The 23,186-nt window shown below is 38.0% G+C and overlaps 2 protein-coding genes across 3 annotated transcripts in view; both read left to right on the plus strand.

Annotated features, from left to right (window-relative positions):
• LOC129565474 (dual specificity protein kinase splB) overlaps positions 1 to 23,186 on the plus strand; it is a 118,253-nt gene that overhangs the window by 17,254 nt on the left and 77,813 nt on the right. For both annotated transcript variants that reach the window (XM_055440423.1, XM_055440425.1), the window contains exon 2: positions 4,505 to 8,370. In XM_055440423.1, coding sequence (XP_055296398.1) covers positions 5,611 to 8,370 — 2,760 coding nt within the window. In that variant the 5' untranslated portion in view covers positions 4,505 to 5,610. The remainder of the gene's footprint in view (positions 1 to 4,504; positions 8,371 to 23,186) is intronic.
• Positions 17,261 to 18,319, plus strand: LOC129565476 (SUN domain-containing protein 3). Its single transcript, XM_055440427.1, has one exon. The coding sequence runs from the start codon at positions 17,352 to 17,354 to the stop codon at positions 18,243 to 18,245; it is 894 nt and encodes a 297-aa protein (XP_055296402.1). The 5' UTR covers positions 17,261 to 17,351; the 3' UTR covers positions 18,246 to 18,319.

Here is a 23,186-nt window from a genome sequence, read left to right on the forward strand (position 1 = left end):
TTACACTTCGATCAATTTGGCAGTGTGTGTGTGTGTGTGTGCGCGCCACAGAGAAGTAGAGTGCAGAGTACTGCACCTGATATTCTTCGATGGTGTTTACCAACATTAGAGAATTGATTGCATTCTTTCTTTGCAGCATGTGCATTTTTAATTCCGTTTTGTAATTTCAAACGACATAACGTGTTCGTAAGGAAGACGAATGTTTTCTAACGTTTTACAGCAATCAAAGCGTTAGCATTGTACATTTTGCTCACTTGCTCGCTCGTTCTCTCACGCGCTGTTATCTTGATGAGACGATACCAAACAGCCACATACACATACACAGCGACACACATTCCAAGTGCTGAGATTTATATATGCGGTCGTAAAACTAAAATGTGTATGAACTCATGGTTCGAATTGCTGCCAATTTATGTACTACTTGCTCGTTGTGCTCGCGCTTTCTCCCTACGCGCTTTATCTTATCCAATTGCGAACAAAGTGCCTGAAATTTATGTAATACACACACACACACACACAAGATACGCAAAACTGTGCTCCCTTCATTGCCAGCAATAAAGTTTTATCCTCCACTGCTTCTTGCTATGGCTCTAGCTCTCTTGTTCTTTACTCACTGCCTTTTTTCTTCTCCCGGTTCCCATAAAATCCAATGACTTAGTACAACGGTTTATTGTTGACAAGCGGTTGCAGTAGCTAACGCTGTACACCAAGTGTAAATTACACATCGAATTTTATCCGTTTTATCACAGCACACCAGCTCGATTCTTAAGTTGAAGCAAACTGAATCGATATCTTGCTTGGGAAATATCTGCAATAAAAGAATGAAAATCACATTGTACATTGCATTGGTGCAGTGTTAAGTGCATGCTTGCTTACAGCTATCACCAATGTTTGTCAAAGTTTGTTGCCATCGTCGTCGTCGTCGACGTCGATGTTGTCGAATTTTGGTTAACGGTGCATATGTACATGTGGAACGCAGTGAAATTCAAAACTAGCAACGCAATTCAACAATCAAAGAACTATCAACAAACCCAATGAATATCCAATATTTCAGATGAGAATTTTCCAATAAAAATCTTTCGGTTGCATCATTAAACCATTTTCAAGCTGAATCAAATGCATTTGATATTAAATTTCCGCATTTAATCCAGGTTCAAAGAAATTCCTAATTGATTGAGTTTTGTTCGGGGCCAAAATGTTGACATGAATTATTCTCGTCTGCTGTTGTGGTCAATCAATGAAACTATTGTGGCTTTTGAATATTTTATTCATGATCTTGTCGTTTTTAAATTGACAATGTCATCCCTTGAGAAACAACAAATTCGAATTATGGCCAAACATATTGGATACAATCTAACAATTGAATCAAGCAAAATAAAGTCTCTTTATATACACAATTGAGCGGAAATTGTCGATCATTTTAGAAATGGAATAATAATGTTTTCCATATAAATGTTTATGTTCACATTGATATCTTTGACAATGACCATTCGTTGGGGGAAAACGAGAATTGCTTGTATTTTCTTCCAAATGAGATCGCTCGTTGAATAATAATCAATTTCATGTGAATTACAATTATTATATTTAATATTCAGATATTATATTTGGAATATTCAACATTGTTTCGATGCAACGGCCGACGGGAACAACGTTTATCCATTTGACCCTCTTGCATGCAGACAGACACACCGAAAATTACGTTTTAATTTCAAAACGACGCTAAGAATCTCGGGAATGTTTTTCGTGGCTGCTAGAGCATAGCATACATATTTCGGTGCAATACTTTGGAGACTGTTGGAATGTGTTCTGTACGTGCCCGAAAATCGACCAACTCGCAACAACGTCTCTTTCTCTCTCTCTCTCTGTGTGTGTGTGCCAATACGATGAAGATTTCCACATTTAGCAAATTGACAAAAGCCATCAAAATGAAAATGTTTGAAAAAGACAATTATAGAATCATCTCATCGCATAACAACATCAAACCGAAATGGCCCAGAAAACCATCCACTGGAAATTACCTTTTGCATATGAGTCTCACGGCCGTGTGTTATATTCGCCATAAGTATCAACTAATCAAACCAATCACATTTCGAGGGACAGAGAGACCGTGAGAGAGATCGCAGGCAAGCTCACATATATTTCAAACGTGATGTATATTGTTCGATACATTCTAGATGATTTCCATTAGTTTTTGACTATTTGTAAACGCTATCGTCGATGGGAATCTTCAAAGAATCGTCGGTGCGTGTGTGCACATTGGTAACAAACAGCCGCAACTGAGACTGTGAGGTATGTTTGGCATTAATAAACATCGGCAAAAATCCAGTGCAAAACCGTCGACCGTACAACCGATTTGAGCTGCGACCAATGTGTCGGGAGACGTGCAAATATTCATGAACGTTGATTATGGATAACATACAAAGGTAGTTCGCCGAGCGCCGAGCAGAGCAGAGCATGAGTATGGGATGAAAATTGCGAGCATGAGTCGCTTGTGTTTACGTCAATCCCAACGACCCCCTCAAAAATAAACTTATTGACATACATGCGCTTCTCACATCGCGTGATTTTAATAAACGCACCATATCCAAAAATCCATGCATGATATAGATAGATGCGAACGATATAGTGGCACTCATTTGCTCTCTTGCTCTTCCATCACATGCCTGCAACCCAAACACATACACACACACACGAAATTCGTGCAACCATTTTCGCACGGATGGGAAAAAAGGGACGACATCAGCAACGAAAAGTTTCGAGTAATTAATTATTATTAAGTAGATGGGATTACGTTGAAGAGACTCGAAAACAAATTTATATGGTTATGTGTGCTATGCGCTGCCGTTATGCGAATAGACCGAGTGGAGTCGGTTTTTATACGTGTGTATGTCATTTGCTGTTCTGTGTGTGCCACACTTTATGAGGCTTTGTTTTCGCACACATTTTACGACAACCGAAAGATATGATATAGGTAGAGGAATATTCGTTGGATAATTTTTCGCCATGTTTATCGCAGCAAATTCGGTGTTTCATATACTGTTTTTGGTACGGTTTTAGGACAATTTTCAGTGCGGCGCATACATTAGGCTTCCGAATAATTTGCCCGACAATCCGAAAATTGATTTTTGAATTAAAAACGGCAAACACAAAACATGCAGTCATTCAAAACGGTATTTTTAACGAGACTTTATCTTAATTTCGTTGATGAGTTTATCTAAAGCTTCGCAATAGATAAATTTTCTGAAAGCCGGCATCAACGGTTCGTCGTACATTTCTCGAAGGAGAGCGATTCAACTTCCTTTTGAAAAGCTCAGACAAGTGAATGCCATTTTCCAACAGAAACTTTCTCAAATCCGCAGACACACACACACAGCGCTTATATCAACGCTAAAATTATTTTCGCATTTCAAAATATCTCCAGAATTGAATGTGAAAATAAGTCACGAATATTTTAGTGAAAATGGTAAGAGTTGATGAACAACAAACGAGAAATTCAGCACTTTCATGACCGTATTACTCAACTTTTTCCCGTCATTTCCATGCGATTTTTGAGGATTCACATAGCTATTTTCAGATGCTTTATCACTTGATGTGTTGCGAACAGACGAAACCAAGCCAAAATCTCGATGAAATATACACGGTTTGGGATCAAAGTTTTCTTTTTAAACTGTGTGCCCGACATGTTGTTTGCCTTCTGTTCAGTATTCCATTCAAAAAGTAAACAGTGAATTTATTAAATCGACCAATTAGAACGATATCAACATTTGAAATGCACGTTTTTGGTGGAATATATGTGCAAAAAGAAGATGAATCTGCTTTGGTTCCGGCGTTAAGCGTTTGGATATGGCAATAAAATTAATTGAAATGATGTTCAAACGCTTCCGTCGTCAAATTATATATCAACTTTCTTAATTAGAAACGAAGTGAATTCAATGGAATGGCTCTAACGAGATCCAAAACACCATTTCAAATCACACACACACACACACACACACACACATATTATACGTCTGTGACTTTTTATGTGTCGATTTATATGTGAACGTATACCAATTTATATGCTGTATATACTGAATTTTAAGTAGTTTGGTCATTGTCCACTTTTCGAAGAAAAAAAATGGCAAACGCTCGTGCACAAGCTGTTTCAACCGAAGAGGTCGGTAGCTGCATCATCAGATGAGCACAATGCACTGTGCAAAATGTATCATTATACGTGGGTTTGTTTGTGCAGTAAATTGAGCAAATATATTGTCAAGAGAGAAAAATGAGCATTTATTGCTTCGTTTTGTTGTCGAATGAATTAACTAAATAGAGAGAAAGAAATGAGAGTTGTTTTTGTTGTTGTATCCATGTTCAAAAGTCGTTGCCATCGTTGCCAGCGAGTGCCATTCATTTTGTGTGTTTGTTTTTATCTCTTTATTATTTACGTATACGTGTGTACTGTGTGTATGTGTTTTGTTTTTCTAGCTCACACCCTCAAATTTTTCTTCTTCTTTCTTTGCAGACAATTCCATCCATTGTCGTCCGTTTGGATTACAAGCTCGACAAAACGCATTGTCTCTACGAATAGCCCGACATCTGTTTTCATCTACAGTGCGCCAGCACACACCGAACTACCAGAACAACAACAACAACAACAGTCATTTCTTTTCCTACGCTACGGAGTTGTGAAAAACGTAAATCCATCAGGTTTCTTTTGCATGTGTACACACAGACTTCGAGACAATAACACTTATAACCACTTGCCATCTTCAGCGTTTGTAATCTGGTAAAAAGTTACACGGCGCGGGTACAAATGCTCAGGCAACCGTACGGAAAATGATAAACGGATGAATGAATCAAATAGACTCAAAGAAAACGGAATAAAAAAAGAAGCGGCAGAAAGTCGACACAGAGAGAGTGAGACGAGAATTGCAAAAGACAAAGAAATCCGGTCGTGATTAGTGAAGTCGACCTTACATCATTCGCTCTTCTTCACGCTCTTTCTCTCTCTCTGTGAGTGTGTGTATTTGTGTTTGTGTCGCAGTTTTTCTTTGAAATCCATTTTGTTTGGAATAAATGCATTTTCATCTTGCTTCACCGCACGATCCCTCTCCATTGTGCTTTCGACATCCTTTCCAAGAGCCTGCAGCTGTAGTGATAAAGAAGATGTTTTTCATGCCATCTCTCTTGTGAAAAGAAGGGAACGGGAGAGAGAGAAAAAAAAATTTAATTGAAGAAAAGAGAACAGCAATGGGACAAAGTGAGTAAGAGACAAAAACAAAGTCAAACAAACGCAATTCAAAATCAAGCCGTAAACAAAACACTTGAAACCGAGAAAACAGCTAGGAAAACCGAAGCAGAACCTTTTCTATCTCTACCACACACATACACACACAAAAGACAAATAAACAATTCGCTAACGCGGAAAAGTGCTAAAGTTATAGTGTGACAAAACGGTAACGAGAGATATACACACACACAGTAAGCATCGGCGACTAAGGTTATTTCTCTCTTCTAAACCGCGGTGTGTACTATATCACACCGAACGAATCGAATTCGACGAGAAAGAAGAAAAAAAATAGTGAAAAGCGAAAAAGGAAAAATAAAAACAATAAAACAAAAGAAAAAATGGCTTTCCAACGATTTAAAGAAGTATTTTCAGTTGCACTGATACTGGGTTGTATAAACACTGCAGGTGTTAATAGCGTGGAATTAAATTCAACTAATTTTGCATCGACTACAGAAGTCACAACAAAGGTGGATGTCGTCGAGGCGGTGCACACAGACACAAAGAGCACGGAATCGTTGGCATCAAAACTTTCGCTAAGCGAAACATCGGAGACAAAGACCAACCTGACGGAGGCGAGAATCACAAGCATTACATTTCGTAGTGAAGAAGCTGACGTCGATAAAGAGAACAATGATGAAACTATAAGTTTTGGCATTCGCTCGTTTACGGTTGAAATTGCAACACCAGCCACGGAAAAGCCCATACCATTGAATGAAAAAGTCGGTGCCGCGAGTAAAATCAATGTTCAACAAGCAGTGGCGTCTTCGTTGCCAATTTTAACATTGGAAAGTGATCCGGATCGAAACGATAAAGTTTCAAATGAACGGACAAAAGTTTTTGCGGCACCATTGCCAGCAGTAGCAGACACACTGACGCCAAAATCAACGGAACATGCTGAAAACAAACAAGAGAACGTTGCGTCAACCGTTGCCACCCGAATCGATGCAAACGAAAAAAGTTCAGCAAACGTTCCCAGAAGCAATGCCGTCGACGACAACGACGATGCCATACCCGGTGCACATTTGCAATGGACAACAACAATGGCTCCGGTAAAATTGACACAAAACGGCGAGCAGTCATCCGTTAGAAATAATAACGAACACAAGCAATTGTCAATTAGCTCAAATGGCATGCACGTCGAACAAAAATTGGAGAACGGTTTGTACCGAATCAAAATCGCTGAAATCATCACCGACGAATTCAACAATGGCCAAGCAAATACGGATGCAAAACGAGTGTTTGACGAGAAACAAAAACTCAATGAAAAAGACGACGATGCCGTGCATTTGCCATCATTTGCATCGTCACATCCAAGTGGACAAATTAACATCGCTGACTTGTATCCATCGAAATTGGAAGATTTCAGCTCAATTATTCGTGAATCGAATGAAAAACTAATTGAGGAAAAAAATCGCTTCGTTGGCATCGAAAAAAGTGGCGGCGGCGATCAGCCGATAATTTCAGACGCTCGATTCAATATAATCGACGATGGAAATGAGCAGGAAAATTCAATCCAATTCGGAAACGAAGGTGATGCAAATGTCGACCACCAAAAGCAAGAGCAGCAGCAGCAGCAGCACACCAAAGTCAATGGAGCATTTAATTCAATCGAAAACAACATTCCAACAACAAAAATCGAAATTGAACTAATTGATGAGCCGGGCATGAGCGCATCAAAGGACGATGTAAAAATCATTGGCCCAGGCGATGATGACGATTACGTGGGCCCAGTTGAGCGTGCAAATGGCCCGAATAACGACAAAGTCACCGATTTTACATCGGAATTACAATTGAAGGACGATATGGTCAGTAAAATCGAGCAAAGCTTTCGGGAATCAAGTATGACAAACATACAACAGCCGCTGCCGTTGCCGCAGCAACAGCAGCAGCAGCAGCAACAACCTATTACAATTAACCATCCGATAAACCCGATGGGATATATTGAGCGCAGGGTGAAAAAGTTCGATCCGACATTTCGAAAACGGTTCATGCCGTATGACGGAAACAAGAACAGAGCGAGCAGCCTACCAGAGCCGGCAATCACAAAATCCATCGACGAAAACATTATCTCACAATCGGACGAAGAACGGAAATTGGATGCTGACATTCCAAATGCCAAGTTTTATCACGGCAAAGACGGAACAAGCAGCGAAACAACGGTAAATCCAAATAAAAGCATTGCAAACAAGCAAACCAACAATAATGCAAACTCATCAAAAAGTCAAACGGCTGGTAAAAATAATAAAGCTGATGACCTCATTGAGCACGAGTCGAACGGAGGTGCAGAGAGCAGTTCTGGTGCTCATGGAAGCGATACAGCGAAAAAAGAAAATCAAATTTTATCGACACTAGAGCCAATGAATCCAGCCGAACGGAAAATTCTCTTCATTAATGTTAACAGTGGCAGCAATGGTACAATCGATAAAACTGAATTGGAGCGAATGCAGAGAGACCGTGAGCAAATCATCAAAGAGAGTCACCTCAATACAAACACAAGTGCAGATAAAATGAATGGCACGGATGCTGCTACAGCCAAACCATCAACAAACATGCACTTGTACATTATTCACGATGATCCGATCAGTCAAAAACCATCCGAATCCATTAAAACTAATTACACGGATGCCAACCAACAGTCACCAACAGTAACACCAACACCAAGCCCGATTGCATCATCGACTACTACTACATTGCCGGTGGAAGTACATCCATCCGATGTGGTGGTCAAACAAAATCAGACCACATCAAAAGAACCATCTGCTGCTACTCCGGCTTTGATTGATACAATTAGCTCAACTGAGAGCAATCCAGACAAACATTCGTCATCACTAAATTCGATAAAGTCGATTACACAAAGTCCAGTTGAAACAGAAACAGCAGCAGCAGCCACTTCTACTGCAACAGTTGCGCCTCTATCAACTTCAACTATGCAAACTAAATCACGTGCCATGAACTTTGGCCTCAAACAGAAGCCATTCGGTCGGCGTGGCTTTGAAGGCTTCTACTTTGAAACTGAATGTGACATGCAAACACCACTACCATCGGAATCAACCGTTTGGCGTGGCAACGAAACACATGAACTCAATCTACCCACTACGGTAAGTCAATTCTTATTTAAGCTCTTTATCTGTGCTTTTGTAGCGTTTAAATTCTCTGCATGTCCAGTTTAACATGCATATTTTTGATACACAAGAAAAGCATTCCAATGCAAAAGTGCTGCTGCCGAAATGATTCGAACACTTTTAGGGAGCATACAAATACACATCCAAATTGAAAACGGTAGTCGATTTGGTAAATGTGGCGTACACGGTTTTTTTTTCTCTGAAAACAGACGCACCTACGATTAATGCATTTTCATTTTTGAGTTTAAACGGCCCATTATTGATTATTATGTAGCATTTAATAGATGAAGGTAATTTGGTGCTGGTCAACCAAACCAGTTGCCGAGTGGCAAATTACTTTTTCCAAATGCAAAGTCCGCATCTCAATCACGCACAGTTATTAATTTGCATTACCATTTAATTTTTTTGTGTTCCTGCGAAACTCGTTCGTTCGTTGGCTCGCTCATCTACTGCATAGCTTAATGGGTCATTATTCAATGTATATTAATGATAAATCCAGCAGCGATTTATTAATTTATGAACAAGCGAGAAAAAAAAAAACACTGAAAACAATTCGTTCAATAACAGAAATCAGAGGTTTACTTCACGTTTCAAATGTTAAAAAATTCATGACATAAAAATGAATTGAACACCATTCGATCTTATAATTGGGAGGAAAATCGGATTGGCAAGAAAAAATATCGAATTTTACACTGATCGGAGAATCTGAGCGAATGAACGAGAGAGAGGAAAAGTATGGAGAAAAACATTTTCACCATTCCCACGTCAATTTAATTAAGCTTTAACAAACCGTATATATGTAGTATGCATGTAGCTGTGATTGGTGGTATACAACGGTATGTGTGTGTAGTGTACGTACATTGCCCGACAACAAGTTGCAAACTACTGGTTTTCTGCTAATTTCATGCTATAATTCATTTGTACGTTTGCATGCACTTACACGCACATTATTTACTCAATGTTCAACGAACATCCCGTAATTAGCACGCATTGGCCGTGCAATTCATTTTCCAAAACCCCCAAAAAACGAACTTTATGCTCCACGAATTATCTGATGAACGAACATTTAAAAAAAATGCTGCAGCAAATCCAAGCGGAATTTTCCAATCGAAATATTTTCAAGCATTTTTCCACCAATCGAAACATAAATACCCGATGTTTGCGTCAAACGAAAAAAGCTCATTTCAAAATTGACTACGGTAAATGGACAAGTCAGATGTGCTTGTTCATTGTTCATTTCAACCATTGACTTGTCTGTTTCTTTTTAAATGGATGATGCTTCTTTGAAAATGGATGATCGCATGTTCCGCATCGAGACATGTACAACATTCGACGGAGTAGCAAATCGAATTGATGTATCCAAAAGTAAATGTCAATGATGTTTAGATATCATTTAATCATGTTTACTCGGTGAGATAAAACCAAGAAAACCCATTTTGCTTTGCACTGATGCGCTTCAACACGAGCATTGCAATCGCATTTTTATGATTTTGAATTTTTTATATGAATTGCACACCGCGCGGTTCAACCATCGATATTGTTTCTGTTTAGCCAAAATGTACCGTGTCAATTTTCATTTTTCCATTACGATTCAATATCCCATTGAATCAAAATACGTGAACGTTCAGCTTCACATTTAGAATCCATTTAGATTATTCATTTGATATAAATGGCACAGTCGATGAATCTTCATTTCAATTTCAAAATGTCAATAAAATGCACGCTGACATCGAATAATGACCCGACCACCAAAACCAAATGCGAACATTACGCTTTTGTTAATATTGCAGCAGCAAAAAAAAAGGTTTTCTGTTTATTGTTGCACCGCAGCAATTTATATATAAAATGTGCGACAGTGTTGGGAATATACCTAGATTATTTAGCTGTGTAAATGCGACTGATTTTTTTTGTTTTCGCTTGCAAATTTTCCTCATCAAAATTATTGCCATGGAAATGTGGTTCTGAATTGGAATGCTATTCACAAATTATTTGGATTATTTGTGAAAACGAGTTTTTGTTTCTCTATCGTTTTGTTCATACATGAAAGGGCTAGTGAAAAGGTATATTGAAAATAATTACATGATTAATGCATTTGCGCAGTCCGCAAGTCATTGTCAATGTGGAATGTTGAACAAAAATGTGATGTTTACTCTTTTTGCGCGAGGTAAAAAATTGTTCAAAAAGCCGAACAAACATTTGCGATGTTTGAAATATTTCGTATTTGAATACATTTTCGTTATAACAATGGTCTATTGTCATTGGATATTTTTGCTGCTGGAAGTTTGTTTTGGCTTTTCATCAGCCATTCAAAATCCACAAAACTACCCTCCCCATGCTGATCTCTGCTGAAAGTCAGTCAAAAAGCAACTTTTTTGTAAAAAAAATCCATGCTCAGTACACAAGGACATATAGAATTCTAGAATCTAGTATTCTAAATACACCGATCACATCAAAACTAAATGAATTTTCCCGAATTCCGCCCTTAATTAAGCATCACCTGGAAAAAATTGTGGTCATTTTACGACCGACTTGTAAATAAAATGCGCTAAACTCGTTCGAGATGTTGCCAAGCGTAAAGCCTTGAAATCACGTACATTTTTATGATGTGAGCACGGGAAATTTTTAACACTTTATTATTAAAGTAAATCATTTTTCTATATGACTTTTTTGATGGTTCAACCATCAAGTTTGCTACCGAAATTTACCTCCACACACGCGGGTATTAAAACCACCTGAAAGTAACACCGTTTCTACATTTCACATTATTCTACATTAAAAATCACTTAAACACCGTCAAGTTTGACGCTTTCAGGTACATCAAGAACGCATTTCTTGTGCATTTTTCTTTCTTCTTATTTCCAAACGAATCCAAACATCGAATCGATTGAAAAGTTGGCAAACAACGAGAAAAAGATTCGAAAGCGATTTGTAATCAGGCAGCATAAGATTAAAATAGTTATTGGAATCGATAACCGCATAAAATTTTATTGCCATTCTTTTAGTTTTGCTACCATTCGAATGATGTAGAATTGAGAATCAAAAACTTACGGCTATTTGCCGCAATAATCGTATTTACTGGTGCACACACAGCCACACATACACATGAAGAACATGGAACATCGTTACTTCGCCGAGCATTTACGATGCAACGTACGCCAGTAACATCGCGAAGACAATCAGCAAAACGTCTGTCACGACTTTTGAGACACAGCATTTTATGATCTCTGCACATTTGTGCGCTAGAAAAAAAAGGAGGGAGAGGGAGGTGAGGGATTGCAAAATGAAATAGCTGAACGAATTCCATTTCTCATAATATCTATGTAATGCATACACTTTATAAGTTAGAAATTCGAAATGGAAATGGAAAATGGCAACCGAATGTAACATTTTTCATTGCAGACATAATAAATTCGCTTTGGTGATAAATTCCTTTTAATGGCGGGGTATGTTTGCCCGTTTCAAAGACACGCCAGAGAGAGCAAGAGAGAGAGAGAGAGAGAAATGAAAAGCAAAACGGAATTACATAATAATATTTTATTTGCTCAGACGGCAAACGATGCAAAGGTATACTTTTCACACATACTATACATTATAGCCTCTGTCTGCCATTCGGAGCGATAATAATAATGGTGGATGTGGAGGCGTTGCGAAGAGCAAGGGTGAGACGAGAATACGAACTTGAGATTGGGAATTATGTCAGAATTTCGTTTTTTTTATTAAGCACAAGGTGATTGAAGAGCAAACCAAAACTGTATATCCACAATGTGGATCGCACATTTACTTGGCAAACAAAAAGTTTCAAACTCAATTTTAAGCATCGGATGTACATTAAATCGCAAGCTGTCGGTCGCGTGGGGTCGTAATCGTGTGTCTCTCACAATGCAACGTTCACATATTTTATGTAAATTGCGTTTCGTTCATTTCATAGTGAAAAACAAAGACGCAATTTCCATCGAATCGCCAAGAATTTCGTTCGAAAAAACCGAATTGAACGATTTTTCCAGGAGCTAGCTTCTCAATAATGTTGCCATCAATTCAATTTTTGAGAGTCAACATATTGTGCAGATTCCGTCTGTACAATGACACATTTAGATTATATAACTTATCTAATTGAATGGAAAAAATGATCTTGATATCATGTAAATACAATTCATTTTGTTCCCACCATGGTTTTATTCTTGGTAGAATGCTTTCCAGATAAACCAAGTTCCTTAATCGCTTTTCATCAGCCCCGCGCCCACACACAACTGCATGTTCATTGGCATTTTAAACTAATTAAAGGCGTGCAATCCTAGAAGCGGAACAGTAATTTTACTTTCAAGTTAGATGCGAAATAAAGTCCACTGCCGTTAGAATTCGTCGAAAAGTCGATTGGTTGAAAGCGAACGACTTTTCCTTCTTACTTTGAGTCTTCACTCAGACAATTTGAGAACTTTAGCCTTTTCGTTGTGTCGATTGGCACACTTCTAATGTGATGGCATCATGTCTATCTGTAATTTTGCCTTTGTTGACGATTCGTCTTATCTTCAGCACATACAAAAAGCATATCATTCCATCAAATGAAAGCAAAACGGTTTCTAATTAAGTGAATTTCCCCAAGATGTGGAATCTTTGCTCGCGCGAACATATCGGGTCCGAATGCGCGCACGTACAACAGTCATTACGACCGTTCTACATTTTAATTGTTATTTGATTAAAAATTTAATTGATCGAATCAAATTCGAACGACTTTGACTTTGTAGTCTTCGGCGAGAGCTCACTTTTATTGTCAGTCAAAGTAAATACGCGCTTAAAACTTTGAACACATCACAGAAAAGCTCGGGGAATTTTTTTCCTCCCGTTTTATTTTTATTTCTTTGAAGCATCAACGCGAAATCGTTGCCAAAGTTGAGGGAATTCAATGAGCGAGATTGTCCGTTGCATTGACTCAAACAATTAAATGAGTTTGCACAGAGTGAGTGTGTGAGAGAATAAGCGAGAGGAAAATGAGAAGAGAAGAGAAAAATAAAAAGAAGCAAAAAGATTGGTTTCAAATGGTACGTGAGCACATTTCACCATTTACAAAGCATTCGCTACAGCCATTCGTATTTCACAAGTGAAATTCATTTTGAGCAAAAGCCAACATTCAGTCCATTCTTTGCAAAATATCGAAATATTTCCTATTGTGTGAAAACCAATTTTCAGATGTTAAGCTTATAATAACATTGTTGGTTTTTTTTTGGAGAAAGGCAACCACAGTGCCAACACGATTTTTGGATAAAATGTATACCTGATCAAATAGGAAAACATTGACACGATCGAATCAGAATCATGCAAGGGAATGCGACCGAACGAAGTCCGTTCTTTAAACATTTATTTGCATTTTAAATTGCATTTGGTTAATTGAATTGACATTAACCAATCGTATTGTTCGTGGCGTGTGCACGCGATGGTGTTTGTTTTTTGTATCCCACAATCGGTCTCTTCGCTGTGTAATGAAATGCATTTAATTATTCAAAATATAGTGAATTAGTAATTTCAAGAGCGTGTGCAAGCCATGTTCCGTTTCATTTGTCAATTTAAATAGTTTACACAGTGTAGGCAATACTCCAATGGCCAATATATAAAGTGCATCGCAATTTTTTTTTTTCGCTCTTCATTTCCTCCCGATCGATTTCCATTGAATTCGTTAAATCTAAATTGATAGTATGTATTTTGTTTGCCGGCACTCAAATAACATTAAGCCATTTCGAGTTTTTCAGCTGTAATACAAACGGAATTGAGCGAAATCAATTTCGATTCGGGCTTTTGTTAAGGATCATCATCAACAAATGAGAAAAAAAAAACAAACAAACCACAACTGCAAATTAAAATTTGTATAAAATAAATACCATTTTGGGTAAACTGTTCGCATCAATGAGATTTTAATTAAAATGGTAAACGATTGATTTGGCATTAATGGAGGGAGCTTCACTAAGCCCATCCATTTTAGATGGTCAAATTTTGTTTAATTTCTGCAGGATTTTCATTTAGGCAATTCATTTGGAAACGATCCAATTGATTTGGTCGAAATTGATGGAATTTCAAATTCGGTGATTAGGCTTTGTTTGCCGGAAATTTGCCCAAACTAGCTACAGTCACTGTCTATTTACACGCATTCGTTTTCACTGTTTCAAATAACAAAAAGAACATTTCCAAAAGTGTCCGTTAATGCTCTTCGTTTGTCGACCATTGCTGGTCGTCCTTAATGTTGCGGAATATGTTTCGTAACGAAAACCCTAATTGTCTCAACACAAGTGCGGAAAAACCACTTAATGAATGGGTATTATATCAAATACCACATGAAAATGTGTCATCTGAAGGCAACAAAACCACATCCATACAAACATGCAGTGTGTGAGAAGCGAAAAGGGATAAACAATTCGAGAACATTTGCTGTGGCTCTGTGCGAGAAGAAGAAGAAGAAGTGAGAAAAAAAATCATGTCGAGAATGAGAGAGAGAGAGAGAGAGAGAGAGAGACATGGGGTCTTTTAAAAGGCGACAAGCATTTTCATTGTTCGTGACGTAAACGCAATTTACCCGACACTTTGCTACATTTACACGTCTTGCGAGATAATATGTTTTTTTTTCTGTTCTCGTTTACATTTCATGATAGCGAAGTGTATTTTGTTTTTATTTGAATTGGGCGAGCCAGCGAGCGAGCTAGTGCGAGAGGTAAAAATGTAACCATCACTTCGGTGGCAATGTCTATTTGCCCAGTGCGAGTGGATATGTGGCATTTTCGCTATTTTGTTCCGTTCGAGGTTCGCGTTTGTACTCGCGAGAGACTTGGCACCGAATGTAAATGTGTCACACAGTGTTCAAATAGTGTTTGTGTGCTTGCCAAATATAAATTAAATAGCAGCAATATTTTGGTGTTGCGACGCGCAATGTTTCACAAATTTCTGCTTTTGACGCGTTCATTGCAATGCGAGATGGAGATGGAGATGGAGAGCGCGCGCAAGAGAGAACGTCTGAGTGAATTTCCATTGCTAAAGAATCTCCACATTGTTTTCCATTCTTACGTAAACAGAACCAGAAGCGATGCCAAACGAAAAGAATGCTGTTTGTTACCGAATCTAATGTACGGTTTTGCTCCTGTGAGGAAAAGTAGCAAACAAAAACAATTTAGTTGGGAACGTAATAAAATGGAGGAAGTGGTGGTGGTTGGGACGAATGAGCGGGGGAAAAATGGGTGAATAAATAATGCTGTTTTATGCGAGGCAATGGCCATGACCAGTGAATGCTTGTTTGTATGTGTGTGTGTGTGAGAGAGAGAGAGAGAGAGAGAGTGGTGTGTTTTGATACGGCTAATTCAAAGCGACAATGTTTAAAGGAGCTCTGCTAACCATCCAATATTCGCTCATAAAATGCCAAGCAATATAATTCTTAATCCGCTAAGAATGCGAAAATGTCTTCATTTCTCTTTCCATGCACAGTTTTCGTTGTGTGTGTTTGTGTGTTTGTCGACTCGAATCCATTGACGAAGTGTGCGCTTAGGAAATCATAAACAGCACAAACTTAGAAAGAGAGCGAGCGCAAGCAAGCATTCTAAATGGCATAGCATTATCTAACAAACGAATCGCGATGATTGCTGCAAAAGCACTGCATTGATGGAATGCGAGTGCGAGCGAGAAAGTAGGATCGTAAAACTTTAGCCATCCAACTAGAGCCAATAATTCCCTTTCATCGGTTATCTTGATTCTATGTCTCATTTCGCAAAGTATTCATTATGATGGTTTTGTTTGATTCTATAATAATCGAACACGGACATGGACACACATACATATACGCAATTTTTTTTTCGTGCGGAAGGGCAAAGTCATGAAAGAGAGATTAAATCCTTTTCGTCATGAAAGAGAGATTAAATCCTTTTCATAAAGCAATCATAACGATACAATCACGTAAATATGCGATGAGAGCTGCTTTTGCTTAATAAGGCCAATACACATACGCACAGCAAACAAACGAAATTCCCATTTTCCCGAATAAATTCGAAAGAGAACTTAACAACATCCATAAAAATTGATTGTAATAAAATACAGATTCGAATCCATTGGACTATTCATTTATTTATTTGGAAATGATTATTTGTGCGTGCGCTCATCGTTTGAAACTTCGATTACGAAATTCGCTGGGCGAATTTAAGAGGACGAAAGACGCAGAGACTCTCCCTCTCTCTCTCTCTCTCTCTCTCTCTCTCTCTCTCTCTCTCTCTCTCTCTCCCTCTTTCAGAGAACGAAAGCGAATCAAATTGCGTAAATAGAAACGGAATGTGGTTATATTTCAACGAGCGAAAAATTTGCTATTATGATTGTTACTGTTATTTCTATTGATTAGAGAAGCTTCATCACCCTAATGTAAAATGTCACACAAATCCAACAAACAACACACATATACATGTTCTTGTGGATGATTTTGTTAATTCGGTTCCATTTTCGAGCTTACGCCAGCACAAAACTTCATAGGAGCACACAATGTGTGTGTGTGCGATTGTGTGACGATTCGAAACGAAGGTCAGCCAAATCCAAGGCTCACTCGATGATAACACTATAAAAACAATAGTCGCTTTCGGCTATTTGGCAAATGGTTGCTGTGACCAAATCCACCCATTAGCAATTCTCATGGAAATCGTATTTATTCCAATGGCTGTTGTGTTATTCATTCAAGACTATTTTCGACACAACTATTCTGGCTAATTATCTGTTTCAATCTCAGGCAGTAAACCGACAAGAAAAAAAAACACAGCACACACACAAATAGCATTGCTAAGTCGCAACTAAAATGTTGACAATAAAAATGAATGTGAGACATTTGAAGCGCAGTAAACGATGAAAAATACTTCCATATTTGACACTAAATCGTAAGTAAGCAGTTCAAACATTGGGTCGGGTTTATTTTATCTTCACGAATAAAGTTATCCAGAGAAAAGAATAAAATGGGAATTTATCAGCAATTGCTAGTGCCGCATCGGTTTTGGACCAGAGTGGCACTATTGAGTGTGTCCATCGTTTTGCTGGGGCTTCTTATAACAATCTCGTTAGCGCAATACGAAACAAAGCATCGCCTTCACATGGTCGAATACCAGCATCGTTTGTTCGTGGATGAATTGTCGCGCGTATCGGATTCGGGCAAGAAAAGCCATTTGGCCGAAGACGCAATACTACGGTTACAAGTGCGCAAACAACAACTGATGCATTCATCGTCAATGGGCGCAGTTGATAAACTAATCACCGAACTGAAGGAAATCAAACGAAAAATCAGTCCCGATAAGACAGTGGGACACAGTGGTCGGCCTGATTTTGCGCTACAAACGGCTGGTGCACAGATTTTGTCGGTCGGTAAAACTAAAGTGTTGACACCATTTCCGCAATGGTTGTCCAGCATCTATGGATTCCATAGTATCAGCAAATATTTTGTAAACGGTGCTCATCGCGTTATACAACCATCAATTCATCCTGGCGAATGTTTTGCTTTCACCGGCCCAGGCGAAATAATCATAAAACTGATAAGAAATGTGTTCATCGATGCGGTCGGAATTGAGCACATTCTACCACAAATGTCACCCGACGGATTCATTTTGAACGCTCCAAGCGTATTCAGTGTTTACGGCATGGAAAACGAAGACGAACCGAATGATACGCATCTTGGTACCTATCGCTATGACATTGAGAAATACCAATCGCTGCAAGGATTTCAACTGCCAGCCAATTCCACCGATAAAAGTTTTCCAATTGTAAAATTTGAATTTGCACCGAATGAAAACCGGGCTCTTAATTACACGTGCATCTATCGAGTTCTTGTTTATGGCTCATTAATCAAACCAAATTAACCAAATTTATACATACACTTTAAGCTTAACCATACTTTTTCCCGCTGTACCGAGAATGAAAAAACTTCAATTTCACTTTTTTTTGTGTTTGATATAATAAATTCGATGAGTGGAATTATTACACCACTCTGAATATTGAAAACGATTTTGCTGCGAACTTTTTTGTTTCTTTGTTTTCTTTATCCCTCTCGCCGTTAGAGAAACTCATGCATTCTTCTTTTTTACCGTTCACACTTCGCTGGATGTTGAAAAGTCATGAAGGCGAACGAACAAAAAAATTTTTTTAATAAATTTTCAAACGACTTTCAAAGTCTTAGCTGTTGTTGGCGTCAGAGTTTTGCGCTCGCGTGGAATTTCGTTCAGTGCCAAACAATAAGTATTTTCTTTTCACACATTTTCGCATTATTACATCATCGGTACGTTGTTGGCAGGGTGAGAGGAAGAGAGCGACTGAAAAAAAAGTGGAAAAGTGCGACCGTTGAAAAGTGAAAGAAAGTATTTTATGTGGATTGTGACACCGATACAAACCATTTATATTCCGAAGCAAATAAAATTCAAATTCAATGCTAAGAATAAAAAGAGAAGACCAATAACGGAGGGAAAAGAATCCGCATACGGTTCAATAACGGTATACGTATGGGAAGAATGGCGGGAAAAAAGGAAAAAGAAATGTTCCGCACAAGCGAATAATGTAAGACATAGAAATTCAGAAAAAACGACAACGCAACTGGGAAATGCGATAAGGAAACAGAACAAATGCTGGAGAAATATATATTCATGTTTTTTTCTCTTCCTTCTTGCCCAGCACTTGAAACATTTTTCTTATTGATTTAAATACTTATTTTCTTCTTCTTCTGCTCTCTGTTTCCTATCGCAAATATTTTCATCGTTTTTATTTATTCTTTGTGGCTTTGCAGAAGCAAATTCCCACTCCCACTCTCCAATTGACAGACTCTCAATACACATCCCCAATATAAATTGCTCGAAGTTTTCTTGGCATTTTTACTCGGGAGCATTTCAATACTTGGGAGGAAACTTTTTGCCATCGCACACAAACACATTATCAAAATAATAACGCAATTTGTTGTTCGATTTCCCCGTCCGATTTCACGAACCACAAACACACACACATATTTAAATGCAAACTGAGTACAATTTTCTTTTTGTTTTTCTCCAAAGAAATCAAAATTCGGTTTGATTGTTTGCCATGGAAAAAAAACGAAATATTCGGCGCAAAATACCAAATCAAGTTGCAAATATGTAAAAATTGGATTTGGACTCATTTTTTGTTTCTTCGTCGAAAGCTACTTACCCAAAGTAGTAGTGTATGGGATTTTATTTTCTGACACTGGCCGATAATAACTCCAAGTCTCAAATCAAATCCTATTATGAATCGGTCGTAAAGTGAGGAAAAATGGACCGTGAAACAGCTGCAAAAGCCAATTGAATTCACATGTCCAACATAGTTTTGCCTATCACTCTAGCTCACTTTTTTCCTTTCTTTGTGTGTTTTCGGAACATGCAAACGGAAATGGAATACTGCACACCGAAGGATGAGGAGAAAAACATACATATTTCATGAGAGTGTCTAAGAGCTAGTTATGGATTTTGCTGACGTCCAGAACACAAAACGAATGGGTCTTTTGTTGAAATGTGATTTGATTTGATTTTATGACATGCAAATAAAATTCATCCGTGCCGTTATTGCCTTGCGGCCATTGAATATTATATGTATACCCGAAACTCACCATTCACTGAAATCCGGATTGGGCTCTAAACAATTTTTTATGAGGGATCAAAAGGTTCAAGAAGGAGCAACGTTTAGCAACGCCAACCATTGCGCCATTCTTATTGAATTCTTTTAATACATTGTTTCGCAAGAAGACATGACTACGACGAAGTAAATAAAGAAAAAAGTGGGAAAGAAATTTTTTTTCCGGCTTCGATTATACGAGACTGTAGGTTAAAGGACAGGGAAGAAAAAGCCATTTTTTTGTTAGCTTGATGAAGTTAATTCTCTCATTTTGTGTTCCATATTTTGCTATTCTATATATTGAACTTGATTCGATCACAAGTCGATCGGCGTACGATGTTCTTGTAATGAATGTTTCAGATGTTTTTAAATCGAACTTAATTACTTTTGTTAGCATCAGAGTTGTATCTAATTGGCAAAAGAAGCGAATGAATCAAAATTGATCTCATTTAGATTGATACCAATGAATGGAAACGTGAACATTTCAATTGGTCTGGATTATAGCTGTGCAACGTCAACATATTTATTTCGCCTCCAGAACAAAAACCAATCAAAAACATCGAAATATGAAAGCCTCCGCTTGATTTTGGTGCGGTTTTTTCTGTTCCATATTGTTCGCATCAAATGAGAGTGAATGGTACTTCCAACATCGATACACTTAAAGCATGCTCAAATGTGAATTGATACTATGGAAACAATTTCCCATTGAATTCCAAAAGAAGGAGAAGAAAAACGGATGAATTCCCTCCGAAGAGAATAAAACGCAAAACAAGGTAAACGGAACTTTTTGTTTCACTCGTTATTGCGAGAAGAGAGCTTCAAGTATTTCAATTTGCTAATGGAAATCAACTTCAACATACGCCACACTTGTGCTATTCTTGTATTTTGCGATGGTTCCACCGTCAACGAAAGTTTTTCTGTCTTTTTGCCAGGCAATGTTCGCGTTCAAAAGTCAAAAATCGAACACATTCACCGCCCGAAGCAAGAGTTGGCGAGTCGTCAGAGTCGTCAGAGTCGTCAGAGTCATTGTGTTTCTGATGTTTCAATTATACACACATAAAATAGGCAATTGTGTACATCGTTGTCGTTGATTGACGAAAAATCCAAGCAACCGAATTTGTATCTTGTGGCATAACAAGTGGAATTGAATGGCTTTGCATTGGATTGAAGACAGCCTACCGTAATGAATAATACATATGTAAGACGATTTTGAACAATTTAATGTACACAAGTACGTTAAATAATAATCGATGTGAAAATTTTAAGGTTTGCACGTATTTGTGTGTGTATGCGTGTGTATAATGCCTCGTATCAATATGGTTGATTTTCCATTTCTCATCCATTACAATGGCGATAATATCGCGTTTAACATTCAACACATTCAATGAGCACAATGAAGTGTATTCAATGAATCAAAGTTATTTTTTTTTCTCATTGCTTCATGCATACTTAATTCGTAATCTTTGTAAGCTCCTTAGAAGCTTTCCACGTGTATTCGGCCTGGCTTTATTTATCGCTTCTTCTTCCACCATTTTTTTTTCTTCATTTTGTAAATGTTTCAAGCACAAGAAACTACTGATGAGGTGGAGAATGCCGATTACGATATAAGAGGATACAATGAAGATTTGGCATTTGATTTTGCCTTACCTAAATATTAACCCTTTGATGCAAAATTTTTTGTTTTTGAATCATTTTGATATATGTTTTGTGCCACGATAAATAGAGAAAGACCTCATACTTAGATTTGTGAAAAATTGCGTATTTGTCGAGAAAATCGGAAAAGAGTCAAAAGTGTCAAATCACTATAAAAGCTTGAAAAACTTAAATTTTATAAACCGAATGATGCAGACAATTGAAAAGAATGAACAAACCCACAAGATAAGAGGAGGAAAAATGTGGAATTCTGCTATAATTTTGCATTTTTTTTTACAGCAGTACATGAACAGAAAAAACTTTCCATTCAGCCAGCCGATTGTAGCCTGTAAAACATCAAATGAAAGCTAGTTCATTTCCCTACATTTGTTTTCAAACAAGAATGTAAAAATATTCAGTGGTTTCATAGCTATAGCGTCTGGCGTATCTGGTTACTTTAGGAACCGAAATGTGATAAAGGGTTAAACGTACAGTCTATTAAATGTGTTTTTTGGTAAATGTGTAGGCGCTAGATACATGTACAATGAACAGAATGAAGACGCAATGTACGTGCAAATGAATCCAAGACAAAAACAGCGAGAGCAAGAGAGAGAGAGAGTGTAAAAAAACGTTGTCAAACACAAAGAACATACTGATATTAACACTAACGACTTGGCGGCTGTTGCCGTTGTACCCTCACACTTTTTCTGCACGCTCTCGATCGGAGGGAAAAAGTGTCGAAAGTGAATCGATTCCAATTTATTTGACGAGCTAAACGGAAGAGCTGTACGCCTTACGTTGTTTAAGAGGAAGAAAAAGAAAAATCTTCGAAACGTGGTAGCAATATTCGATCCGCTGTTAAGATTACTCACATAAATTGAGTGCGAGTTGACGATTCCAAAACGGAATGTTGCCTGACAAGAGCCAATGTTTAGTGACTGAGAGCAATGGATGCGCGATAGATTGATTGGAGATAGATATGGCGGTGTTGTTGGGTGGCCTGGTGAACAATTTAATATTGATACTAATAATCATTATCGTCATCAACTACATTCATCGTATTCGCATCAACTAAATCGTTATGTGCACACGTTGCTCTCTCGCATACACAAATCGCACACTCCCTCTCTGCCGCACTCGTGCATTTCGGCAATCTATTATGGTGCTCACTCTTGCCGAAAGAAAAAAAAAACGATAATTGATCTTTCGAGATACAGGAAATATGTTGAATAATCAAAAACACACGGTGTCTGCAGGCGAGGATGACATAAAATAGCATTTTCGGTTTTGCCTCCTTGAGCCCTTTTCCATTCAATCGCACAAGAGTGAGAGACAATGATACAAAACGAATAACAGCAGCACAGCAAATATGAACAAGGCGAACAACATCATAATAAATTCGGGTAATTAATTCCAATTTCGCATAGAATGCACGTTTCGGCCCGGAGGAGTGAGGTATGAGAAAAAACAAATGGAAAATGAGCAACAAAAAATCTTCTTGCTCTCTAGCTCTTCTCTTGCCACCATCTACATTACAAGCAACTATACAATTAAAT

Source organism: Sitodiplosis mosellana, unplaced genomic scaffold, assembly GCF_009176505.1.
Source record: "Sitodiplosis mosellana isolate CC-2019 unplaced genomic scaffold, AAFC_SMos_1.0 Smas_scaffold_2, whole genome shotgun sequence".
Taxonomy (NCBI): Eukaryota; Metazoa; Arthropoda; class Insecta; order Diptera; family Cecidomyiidae; genus Sitodiplosis; species Sitodiplosis mosellana.

Bases quoted from the DNA above. Each gene is read 5' to 3' on its own strand.
- LOC129565476 (XM_055440427.1), top strand. From the start codon at position 17,352: ATGGGAATTTATCAGCAATTGCTAGTGCCGCATCGGTTTTGGACCAGA.